This window comes from Setaria viridis, chromosome 6, assembly GCF_005286985.2.
Source record: "Setaria viridis chromosome 6, Setaria_viridis_v4.0, whole genome shotgun sequence".
NCBI classification, from domain to species: domain Eukaryota; kingdom Viridiplantae; phylum Streptophyta; class Magnoliopsida; order Poales; family Poaceae; genus Setaria; species Setaria viridis.
In genome coordinates, this window is record NC_048268.2 from 9,356,712 (window position 1) to 9,369,648 (window position 12,937).

The window sequence follows — 12,937 nt, forward strand, 5'->3', positions numbered from 1 at the left end:
GAGGTTCAATGGGTTTAGTCTGGGTGGAAATTGACATCAATTCTCTCCCTTTTTAGTATTTTTTATAGACTCGTTCTTTTTAGTATTGATATAGATTACCAAAAAAATAAGCATGGGCGAAAAAACGAGTCCCGTTGGGCGAAGTTTTTTTTTTCATGTGTACTTATTTTCCGCCTTGCCTTTTCATTTTTTTCTCTTATTTTATTTAACATTGCAAAGAAAATCGGACGGCATATGGGTTTTGATCAAAGCACCAGATCTTATTTAACAATTCAAAACCTTGGGCGTTACAGTGTTGAGACTGCATGGAAGAACACCAACATTGCAGCGGGTCCATACCATATCCCAATAAATCAGTAAAACAGTCCGATCAATCGGGAACACAATGAAGCATTTAGGAGTTACAGATTATCATTGTCGAAGACGACAACCCATCATACCACCACAGTTAGGAACGCGCTACCCTCTGGATTAGACCATTAGAAAAAGTTTCAGTTTCAATAATGAACAAATTGCAATATAATACTATCCCAAGATCGAAGGTTTGAATCTCTTGACAATACACTTTGAAAATATCCCTGCAGGAAGCCATGAGCTTGTAGAGCCAGACACAGGTTAACTGATGTCCTGAAACTGAAGTTACCACAAGGCTGTCCCGACTACTACAACTGCTCGCAATTATTCTCCGTGGGCTCAATTTAGATCGCAGAGTCTGCGAAGTACTTTGTGTAGTTGTCGAGAACAGCTATCTCGAGGCGTGCATGGACCACACATGAGGTATATCACGTTACCAAGGGGCCTAATATAGATATCATCCTCTCTGCGGAGCTGTTGTACCAAGGAACTTGCATAGAGTGACGCATACCTGTACGAGGAATAGTATGAAACTTGTCGCATAATGGTAACATCATTTTAGATCAGTGTACTATTTTTGAAATAAGCCACAGAATTCTTCATGTGCAAAGCAAACAAGCGTCAAGAGCACTCAATGATAACAGCGCAATATGCTAAGTCATGTGATCATAATGATCATCAGTATTGTGGTGTTTTAGCGCAACCATGTATGTGAATCTGGGGTTGGCCTCTCGAGAAGATCAGGCTTGACATCCTTATCGTTTCAGCTAGTTAGCATCAGGCGTTTTGTTAGTGTGTTACCATTGTTAGTTGGATTGTTAGGGAGTCAGCCAGCTATATATCATAGCCGTCATTATCATCCAGGCCAATCAATAAAGATCAATCTACTGCTCACCTCTCTCTACTTATCTACCTTACCTCATCACCATTCCCGATGACCCAGCCACCCACAACCAGCAGTAAGACAGCCAAGAAGAGGCCAGCAACCTCCCGCAGGTATCCCATCATGTCATGTCATTTCCAGGAGAATGTGACAAAATCACCATATAGAGGTAAGATATGTAGATACGATGGCTTTGCTGGTAAAAGTTGCATCGTAGAGTAGTTCTCCAAATTTTCAGGTATGCAGCACTAATTGCCTAAAATTCAACAATGGTGATAACGGGCAGAGTCACATACTAGTATACATAGTATGTTTAGCATCCTAGATGCTTTGTTAGAAGCACTTTAATTTTACTAGGTTTGACTACACTTTCTACTTTGGGACCACAACATTTTCATTATAATCAGATTCTTTATAAATCAGAAAAATCTTCTCCACAGAAAACTAAACTCCATATTGCTTAAAAAAACTAAACTCCATATGACCACAACAAAAACTCGACACAGCACAACAATGCAATAGCAATCATTGGATGCTAGTTGAGAAGTTGTTTTATGCAAATAAAAATACTGAAGTTCATCAGTGAAGCATAAATGACGTACCCAGCATCAGATCCTTCAGCCTTGAGCTCAATTGCGCATAGAGTTCCTAAGGAGACTACTCTTTTCACATTTGGTAGTGATGATAATTGCTTCACAAGTGCACCATCCCATAGCTGCATATTGAGAGTAAACATTTGCATAATTACATGCATGAATTGGTGATAATGCTAAACAGAAGAGACATTTGTAAGGAACTTTGGCGTAATACATCAACCTGCTTTAATCTATCTTAATGTGAATTATTCAAAAAAAGACTTATACCTATTCAATCAGCATAATTTCATTACCTCCTTTAGCTTCATATGATCCAAATCAAGGTTCGAATTGGTGGATGGATCCCGGTACCATTGGATGGCTTTTAGTGCTGCCATACAGCCCATGGCATGAGCAGTATAGGAATGACCATGTAAAAGCGCTGTAAGCTGGACCAGATTAAAAAAATATCAGCTCTAAGCTGTAAATCTGTAATGCCACATTCATTGTAGTACTTTCGACATAACATCAACGATCGTGCTTCAAGATTGTAAGGCTAAGTATGCAAAAACTTTCAAGAGGACAACCTTAGAGTCACTTTTGAAGGATTCAAAAACTTCCTCCGTTGCTAAGGTTGCAGCTAATGGCACAATTCCCCCAGTCATCAATTTAGCGTAACAGGCAATATCTGGTAGACACCCAAGCAGCTCTGAAGCAGACTGAAAGAGAAGTTATCAAGATTAAGAAACATACAAATAAACAGTCCTGTTTTATCCTATGAAAAATCTTGTCATATATTACCTCCACACCTAGACGCCAGAATCCGGTAAATACCTCGTCAAATATGACAGGTATTTTTCGACTTCTACATTCACGGACAAGTACTCGCTGAAAAAGCGGATCTATCATGAGCATTCCCCCAGCACCTTGTATTACTACACAAAGACGAATTCATGAGATTGAAGCAGTAAATATGTACCAAAGTTCGTTAGTCTGAAAAGAATGTGAACGTATATGGGGGGATAAGAAGCTCAAAGGGTGAAAGTTTATATACCTGGTTCTATAATTAGTGCTGCAAGATGGTCTGAATTACTGGATTGAGAAAATTCTGATAATTGCTGTTTTATGTAGGACAAATATAAATCTGCAGCAGATGATGTGTCCCTGGTCTTGCAAAAGACTTCAGCTAGTGAAGGAAAACCTACATTTTTAATGAAAGAATAAAATTAAATATAAACCCATAAGGAATTTCATCTGACATGTCAACACACGTCACTGACATGTATCACCAGAAGTCCGTGGATAATGCTGCATCGATTGGGGCAAAGAAACATTGCATGTTTCACTTTTAATACACACGGTTGGAGGATCTAGAAAAAGTCCCCGACCAGAGTACCTACAAAAAAAAAACCCTCAGGTAACTGATATCTATGCAAGACGGATACGTCACAGTGGCCGCGTATCTCATATCGGATATGTATCCATATCGGATACGTGAGGGATACTTATCCAGGCCATCAGGAATAAAATAAAAAAAAGTGAAATCGGATACTTGCATCGATACGTATTGCGCCTCCCGCCTGCCATGCGATACAGCCCAGCCCACAATTCCGTGACGTACCTTACCTCCTGGCAGTTCCCAGGGCCAACGAACACACGACAACACATACGACATGAATACATTGTAGGCCATCACCGGACATAGATTGCACTAGCACTTACAGTACACCTCAATAAAGCGACCTATAGGAGCTGCCGAAAGTTTATGCTAGTTCAACGAAAACTAATTTAGTGTTCCTGGTCTTCTTGCTTTATGTTTCCCAAGCAGGAACCAGAGTTAATTCATTGTCCTACTAAGTTGCTACTGCATTTGACAAGTGCCTCGTATAATTTACTTTTCCTAAAAAAATACTAAAACGTATCCACGTATCAGGTTTTTTTTGGAGAAATGACATATCCGTGTATCCGTATCGGCTCAATACTGATACGCATATCCGTATTCGTGAAGCATAGACTGATATGATATCCAACAGCAAGACAGGAGGATGAAAGTACATAGGGCGTGCTCAAGGCTTAGCAAGTTCTCAAGACATGTCTAGAAAAAAAATTAGGCTATCAAAGAGGAGGCTAGTATTCATGTGTGTTTGAAGGCGCTCTCCCTAACACCCAGGTGCTCCTTCAGGCTATACCTAATGAAAGCACCCTGTGGTGCTTGGCTGGGGCTTCTAAACTCAGAGAGTTGCTTGCTAGGTCGCTTGCACCAGCAGCTTAGGCTTGGTGCTTTTTGGTCTTGTTTTCCTGTTTTGTGTGGCGCTCCAGTGGAAATCTTCCGGGGTGGGGTGTGTGTAGTGTTTTGTGTGTGTTGGGATGTGTTCGGTACTTAGTCTGGGGGCTCTCCCCCTCTCTTTGTACTTCCTATTCTCTCTTAATGAAATGACATGCAGCTCTCCTGCGTAGTTTGAGAAAAAAAAAAGAGGAGGCTAGTACAGAAAAGGCAACAGTTGGCAAAGAGAACCATTGAAGGAGAGTATGAACTCCTAAACATTCAGCATCGTAAAGAGATAGAAAAGGGTACAATTTGAAAAGAAAACTGTAGAAGAGTAAAAAACTCCAAAAATGTTCAGTACAGTAAACAGTGTTTGTGGGTGTGGAGGCCCCTGCCACTCTTATTTCTGGCATAGTAAACTACGATTCTCAAATTAAGGCATACCATGGCTGCTGAAGAAACGATGTATAAGCTGATGGAGCTTGAGCTTCCATAGCGCCCAGTGTATCACCATGATATGAACCGTTTAGAGCAAGGACCTACAAAGACATTAAATTATTAAGTAGACAGATCAGGATGATAAAATGCAGGATTACAATTATTACTCAACATTCATTTGTTAATTCATCACCTACGTATATCAAAATATATCTGAAATATGATAAAAGAGGTAAACAAAGAGGCATCACTGTGATGAAGTGGCTTGGCAGTGATGAAGAATAAACGAGGCAAAAGTATATTTTCCTTATCCAATGGTGATATTTTCTTTTCTTGAACATGCAGGAGAATTGGATCTCGTCGTATTAGAGTGAGAAAAAGTTGTTTGTTTACAACTCATGTAATGGTGATGTAAATTGCTTCAAAATGTTATCTTTTATATAAATGAGATTTTCTGCATACAACTGGAGTCCTTTTGTAGTATTATCTGCTGATTTAATATCTGTGATATAAAAGAGTTTTGCTACACTTACGACAATCCACATACGACTCTGTATGACCCGGGTTAATAGCCAATCGGCTCATGGTCATCCATTCCTTTTATTCAGGTGGGTCTGGACTCTGGACAACTACATCTGGTGTCTCATTGTGCTCACGTCGTAGACATAGCTTTACCAATATATATTTCTGCCACCGTAGGCCACAAAATCCAAAATGACTCAACATGGCTGAAGACACGAAGTGGCCCTAGTGCCCCCCTAAACTTCAGGCATGATCAACATGATCCATGCACTGCTAGTGCTAACTGCCTAACATCTTGACTGAAACTACTGAAGACTAGCACAAAGCTTGGCAAACTTAACTAACAGACTACTAACCAACTATAAACTAACAGAGAAACAGACAACTTGACTGACTGAATGGACACACAGGCTTTACACTAACACGGCATAGGTGACAGCAGCACAGTGAGACAAACAACAAGATCAGAGTGACAGTTGCTGCAAGGGGCTAAAGATGGAGTAAAAGGCAGAGAACAGTGAGCCCAGTGGATAGGTACTGCTTGGCAGTGTTGATGGCCCATGTGCTCCTAGTAGGGGGGCTTTGTCACAGTGGTATTGATGAACTTAGAAAGAGTCCTGAATGGCTGTGGCAAAGGAAAGGAGGATGCTGACCAACACATCCAATTGGCCTTTCCAAATCTGCCATCATCACAGAATGGACTTAGCCAACCCAGATGACCAGATGAACAAAATAGGTACAAGGCAGCATTGGGGAAGATGTTGATGTTGGCAAGAGAGGATCAGGGTCAATTCCAGTTTGTGCAAAGGGTTCATAAACTTCCAAGGATGATACCATAGAATCACAGTTGATACAGGCTGCCAGAGAAGCAGCAAGGGAGCGGCAACTGTCAGTGTGAAGGATTGTGCAGGGGGGTGCAGCCCAACATGTGTGGCTAAGGAAAGACATTGTCAACATAGCTGTGTGCAGTGCACATGCTCCCCTCCTGTTCTCTCAATCAAAAGTTGCTGTCAACAGCAAATTAGATTCACTGTTAAAAAAGAGATATGAATGTAGCAAAAAGAGAGAAACAAGAGGCTTTTTATGTGATCACAGAATACGGGAGTGTACTCTAAGCATGTGTTTGGTTTGGGGACCAAGTGGAATGGATTGGCTCCGTCCCTGTTTTGTGGGCTGGATTCGACCCATTTCGTGTTTGGTTGAGAGGGATAGGTCGGTCCCAAGTTTTTGTTTGGTTGCAAAGGTTGAGAAGGGATGGGTTGGATGCCATTGTGACACCGTTAGCAACAGTATAGAGCCCACCTGTCATTCTCTTTTATTTGTTTTTTTTCACCTTATCTTCTTCCCCACCACTCGCGCCGTCCTCCCCACCGCTCTCCTCCCTGCGCCGCCGCCCTCCCCGCTGCACCGGCCGCCGTCGCCCGCATGCGCTGCCCTCCGTGCCCCGTGCCGGCTGCCCGCCGTCCTCCTTGCCCCGCGGGCGTAGCTCGAGCTCGCCATGGCCAGTGGCGGAGCCCAAGCTCGCGTCGGCAGGCAGTGGGTAGCGGAGCCCCCTAGGGTGGAGCTCGTCCTCCCTTCGCGCGTGCGCTTGCCCGCGCCTGACGAAGGAAACGTCGAACGGAAAGGGACGAACTGGGTTCGTTCGGTCCGCTCGATTTGGAGGAATCAAACCAACCCACATCTAGGAGGTATATTCCCTTCTGGGTCCATCCCAACCCACATGAATTTCAAACCGAACAAGGGTCCATCTGGGTCCGACCCATCACAACCCTCTTCAACCCTCAAACCAAACACATACTAACTACCCATGCAAAGGCATTATCTGACTTACAGCTGGCAATATAATTTATACTTTTGGACTATATGCAATGCCCATGGACCTTAATCATAAGGCTATCCATGTTCATAATGTTATTGACTGGATTTCAGCAGAATTTGATCTAATTAAAGTACTAAAGAATCCACAACAAAGGGGAAGTGTCTATTTCTCATTTATGTTATTGACTGGATTTATGGTAAAATGATTTCCCGAAAATGTGCTGCTAAATACTAAGTAGCTGGTTATTGTTGTTATTATTTTCATCTAATCCATCATTCAAGTGAACATATTGAATACTGCAGTTTTTGTGATAAATATAAAACAACATCATGTAAATAATAGAATCTGAAGAACATAGTCCAAGCTGGTGAACCAGAAATTCAAGCCTTAACTCCATATACATTGTTACTCCATGAAAATTATAATAAAGTCCCTTGCATTGGACTCTTTAATGGTTTGGTTGACAAAATTAGGCAACAAAGACAAGGATGTTCAGCGTAAGAGTAACAGACCTTCAACTGAATGTTTCTTTCATTTCTTATGCTCTTTTCACTGTCCGCAAGAATTCCGTGATCAAGTGAAAATTTACGGAATGCCATCTTTAGAGCAATTTCAACTGCAGTGGATCCATTGTCAGAATAATAGACCCGAGAAGCCCAACCTGACATAAAAGTGTGATGTGAGCAATGAATGAGATGCAATGTGGATAGAGTTGCACAGATAAATGAGAAAACATAACTAACTATGACACGCATTAAGGCACATAACATAAAATAATGCCTTATTGCACAAAGTCAAAAGATTGACGTGACATATATATGCATGTTTTTATTTGATGTACACGTCCTTATAACTGCCTCCTTTATTGCAGTAAACGCGAAGAGATCCGCATCAATTTTCAAAGTCATCGTAAGCCCACCAAGGAGGTGCTTTTGCCATTGATAAGGTGGCAGAACATCTTCTGGGGTGGAAGGCATCTCTGATGAATAGGGCTGGGCGCTTGGTAATGGTCTGAGTGGTGATGAAGCCACTCCCATTTACCTTATGATCGCCATTAATAAGGTGCAAGCAAAGCATTCACGAACTGCTTGGGACAGTGACTGATGAGTGTAGTTTCTTTCATGGCAGGAGCTTCTAACCCCAGGAATTCCTCGTCAGGTTGCTGAACCTGGCAGCTTAGGCTCTGGTGGTCCTCAGTCATGTTTCTAGTTTGACTGCAATGTAGTTCATGTTCGGTGCGTGGGTGGGTGGGAGTTTTCTACTTGGGTTGGGTCTTAACTCTTAACTGGACTTGCACTCCTTTTTTCTATCTTTATTGAAATGACATGCAGCTCTCCTGCGTCGTTCGAGGAAAAAAAGTAATACATCGTATTCATTATATAGTAGAATGCAGATCAAAATGAGCAAACAGCTACAATAAAAAGAAGAGAAGGTAAAAGGACCAACCTTTACCAACTCCTCCAAGCAAAAGTTCCGCAGCACGAAGAGCAGGCTCATGAACATTCTCTGGAAACATCACATGACCATACCTTGCAGCAGCATAACCCATATCTCTTGCAAGTTCAATCTAATGAGTAAAGAGAAGTTTAGGGCTTTAGGCTACAAAATTTCCGTCAAAGTTTAAGTGCACAAGTTTAGGCTACAGAAATTGCCTGTCAAAAGTTCAAACACACAACTTCAGCAATAAAAAACTGTAAAAAAGAGCTTTCTTAGCAAAAAAAGAAAAGAAGATAAACAAGAAAATCATTGATTCAGGGAGCTGAGGACTACCTGCAAGTCAGAATCAGGCCCCTGAGTCCACCAACTTGCGCATGCATCAAATTGAGGGACAAGCATCATCGTGTTGTCTTTAATCTACATAAAAAATGTAGAAACAATGACTTCAATGTTTCAGCCACCCTTGCAGCACAATAAGATTTTCATTACAATTTTATTTTCTGAAAAATTAGAATAGAAAACTGACATACCTTGTATGCTGAGAAATTCTCACCACAACGAGAATCAATTACTGTAACAGAATCTTGAGGAACAAGATTGTGCTGAGTAAAGGGCCACCACAGTAAATCTTTTGATTTTTTTTGCATGCCGTTTAACCTCTCAACTCTTTTTGAATGAAATGATTGCAGGGAATCCTTAAGCAAATTAAAAACGGAGGATGATTCAGAAAACCAATCTGTTAGGTCATCTGAAGGATCTTCAGGAATCTGTGGCAAGGCAAGCACATGTACCCTAAACAACAAAATCGATATAAAGTTGAAAGCTGTCTTATCTAAGCAAAAGTAGAGCGGTGAACCACTCAGTCAACAAAATAATAGAATTAAATGAGTGATCAAGAATAGGAACCTGTTTCTTAAGTAAGAAAGCAAGAATGTGTCATTTGTTAAGTCACGATCTTCCAAAATAACTGTGCTCACATCATACCCTCTTAGCAACAAAGTTTCATATGCAGACAAAGTGGATGAAATACCACCCAGACGACCATCTCCAACTAGAATAGCAGGTAACCTAAAAGGCCTGCCAAGAGTTGCAAGTAATTAATAATAGCCACCCAAAAGATCAACTCAACACAGAGACATTTAATAGGAAGTTCAAGCTAACAATCAGAAGGTGAATTAAGAACCAATGTAACAAAATCAAGGCATTTTAAATTTTATCTGGCATGTTTGGAAGCATCAGCCCAACTGCTAAGTTCAGAACAAATGAGAATATGAAAATGTGGGGAAACAACGAGAAAAGCATGCAGATCATTACAAGCACAATTACTACAATTCAGTACCGATGGCAAAATATGTCAGGAGTAACCAGAAACTTGAGTATGTAATTGATTACAGAGCTATTATAACATGGAATTGCTCCAGTGCATGAACAGCAGGAAAAGAAACAGAATCTGTTGAAGCAAGAGAAGGCCAGACAAAGACAATTCTGATGGTCCTTCAGATGATCTCCCAAAGTGACAAAATGGGTACAAAAGAAGAGATGAATGAGACAGAGGGATTCCTGACAGATCCTCTCCTAACAACAAAGGTGGGGTGTTTCTCGAGATTTATAATACTCGAGTGATTCTCTTGTGCCTTTCCTCATTTCAGATTTAGACTCACCAGGGCCATATGAGTATATGACTAACCATAAGAGAGATGATGGATCAAAATGCATATTAGCCTATAAGCACAACTGTTTGAATTTGGTAACTTTCAGGCTTATTTTCATAAGATTGTAAAATTTTAACACTCCCCAACAATATTCCACAGACAACCTAGTAAACTTCTAGAATAGCCATTCACCATGATTCTGTCTATCTATGGCCATTAACCTTGACTACTATTTCCAGTCTGCATGATATCATCTTACTGAATAGCACTGGGACTGCAATTTCGATAAAAGTGCATACTAAATTGTACTCCCATTGAACTACTTTTCACATCGAAAATATGCAACACAGACATCAGATAAATTATCTTGATCCTGAGTTATAATGTACAACCACACCAGGCAACAAACAAAACCCAAATGTCATTTTATTCATTCCGTCCGAGATGCTCCCTGCATTTCTTTTTATAAGGTGTATTAGGATTTGAAAAAGTCAACAAAGAATGTTGACCAACAATTCGTCGAATTCTATGCATCCATTGTGCACAAAAGTTGTATCAATGAATTCATATTTCCTAGAGCTTGTAAATTGTAATACCACATTGATTTTATAGCAGTCAGTGAGGTCTTGCAAGAAAAATTAATGGTCAAAGTATGCTTCAAATGACTTTTCTACATCCTAATGCTCTCCTATACAAGGAAACTGGCTAACTGAGGGAGTTGATGATACCCAAATTCAATAACGTAAATCAAAGAAACAAGCATGTCCGATAGCTGAACAAGCTGCAAGCAGCCAAAGCACGCACCGGTAGAGGTCGCACTGCAGCGTGCCCGACGCGCTGGGGCTGGCCACGCCGCCAGCCGTCTCCAGCACCTTCCACACCTCCCCACCCTCCCCGACGCCTTCCTCCATCAGCCACTGGTCCACGCACCCCCTGACCTCATCGTCCCCCGCCGCCATCCCCTCCCTCTCCGCCGCCAGGTGCGGCGACACCGGCTCCCGCCAAGCGTACACCGTCCTGCACGCGAGCACCTTCGTCTCCTCCTCCGCCCCATCCCCTCCGTATGTCACCACTTTCTCCTGGCTCTGGTGGAGGGGTTCCGCCTCCGGGCCCACGGCAGGGGACGGGAAGAGGGTGCGGCATGAGGCGACGAGGCGGGTGGCGCGGGGGGAGGAGGAGGCGCGGAGCAGCGCGGGGGCCCTGGCGAAGACGAATCGCGCGTCGGAGTCAGCGGGGTAGCCGGTCTGGAGCGGCTTGAGGTAGCTGACGGCCGAGACGGAGGGGGAGCGGGAGTTGAGGAGGGCCGCGACGAGGCCCGCGGAGACGAGGGTCTTGCCGACGCCTGTGTTGGCGCCGAAGACTGCGAAGGTCGGTGTGGATAGGGGCACGGTGGCGGCGGCGGAGGAGTAGCGGCGCCGGTGGCGGGAGCGGAGGAGGAGGCGGGGAAGCATGGCGGCGGGGATGAGGTGGGTTTTGGACGGGGTTTGGGAAGAGGTTGGTGGCGGTGTGAGCTTTGGAATATCCGCTAGCGATCGGTGTTAAAAAAAAAGTCCAATTTACCCGAGGAAAGGTCCAATTTAGGCCACCGATTTACTTTTGGTGAATGCAAAACCAATCAGATTTAAAACCGCTAACAAAGTTTATTTAACCCAAAAAGAATCCTAAGCATCTACCAGAAAACTATAGTAAAAAAACAGGTGTGTTTTCCCTCCTTGTTGTAACGCCTCGATACCATTATTTTATGAAAAAATTGGTCGCCGGACACAGTTCAAAGCTGGCTTGCCGCAAACCATTGGAAATTGGTGTCACTGCTAAAATACATTGTACAAGGGTGGTAATTTGCTGCTGAACACCGGACCTATTATATTGTGAATTCTATTTTAACAGAAAATTGTAGGAATTTACCTTTCACCCTTGCCTCACTTCAATCCAGTCGTGGGGAGGAGGGGGCTCGGTAGCGAGTTGCATGCGTGGGCAAGGGAGGAGCAGGAGGGTGGCTCAGCACGGTGGAGTTGAAGACGAAACGGGCAACCATGCTCCATCCGCCAACTTGGTTGATTGGAGTCATCAGGCAGGTAAATGAAAGGCAGAGATAGATTAGTGAACTCTAGCAGCTTGATTTATCTAGGAGGATGTCGATTCGGGTTGGCAGAGCAGTGTGATTTTGGTGAGGGGGATGTTCACAAGCAAACAAGAGCTTGATCTAGTAGGTAGGTCACTGATTTGGTTTTTTTTGGGCGTGTGGGATATATGGAGTTTCTTGGTAAGTTTGTTGTTATGTTTCCATCTACATCTGCACAATGTTGCGACCATTGTGCTCCTTCAATGCTATAATGGTAATCATTTCTTTAATGTTTAATATGAGAGGGACGTTTCAATTGGTGAAATTCGATGATGCAATGATTGAAATAGATAATTTTGGAATGTTGCTATGTTTAGATTAGCTTTCTTTGATATCGCATCAGGTTTTTTGATGTTGTGATGGGTGTTTTGAGATATTTCAATAGCAAGTTTTTTTTATTTTTAGGTTAATTAGATATATGCCATTACAATTGTCACAGTTTGGAGATATGCATTACAAATCATGAAATTGGAAACTTGCCATTACAATTCGACTGCTCACCGAAACTTGCCATTATATACGCCCCGTGCTACGTTTGGGCCCACTTGTAGGTGTTGTAGACGTACCCGACATTTTAGAGGATAGTATTGCTCCTATGCTGGATGAAGCCCGATTAGATCGCATCCTTTCATTCCCCACCAGCCCTCTCCTCCTAACAAACCCTAATCCTAACCTAGTGACTGGAGGTGGCGGTGGAGTGGTGGGAACGAGAAGCAAGCTAGCCCATCGATCCACAGGAGCGATGAGGGAGGCGGCCTAAAGTAGATGGAATTCGAGCATAACTGTCGTGGTGTGGCGGCGATGATGGGCGGTGGTGCGGCGATGGAGGACTGCGAGGCAAGGTACAGGATCTAAATCCTTCTCAATTT

General features: G+C 42.7%; 1 protein-coding gene across 1 annotated transcript; it reads right to left on the reverse strand.

Annotated features, from left to right (window-relative positions):
- Positions 1 to 322: 322 nt before the first annotated feature.
- Positions 323 to 11,455, reverse strand: LOC117859792 (bifunctional dethiobiotin synthetase/7,8-diamino-pelargonic acid aminotransferase, mitochondrial). The gene is made up of 14 exons (XM_034742975.2): positions 10,751 to 11,455; positions 9,201 to 9,371; positions 8,825 to 9,086; positions 8,628 to 8,711; positions 8,304 to 8,424; positions 7,370 to 7,518; positions 4,523 to 4,617; positions 3,093 to 3,208; positions 2,867 to 3,013; positions 2,614 to 2,747; positions 2,400 to 2,531; positions 2,127 to 2,261; positions 1,840 to 1,952; positions 323 to 865 (listed from the first exon to the last, which is right to left on the reverse strand). The coding sequence occupies exons 1-14, from the start codon at positions 11,395 to 11,397 to the stop codon at positions 694 to 696; spliced, it is 2,478 nt and encodes an 825-aa protein (XP_034598866.1). The 5' UTR covers positions 11,398 to 11,455; the 3' UTR covers positions 323 to 693.
- Positions 11,456 to 12,937: the final 1,482 nt, after the last annotated feature.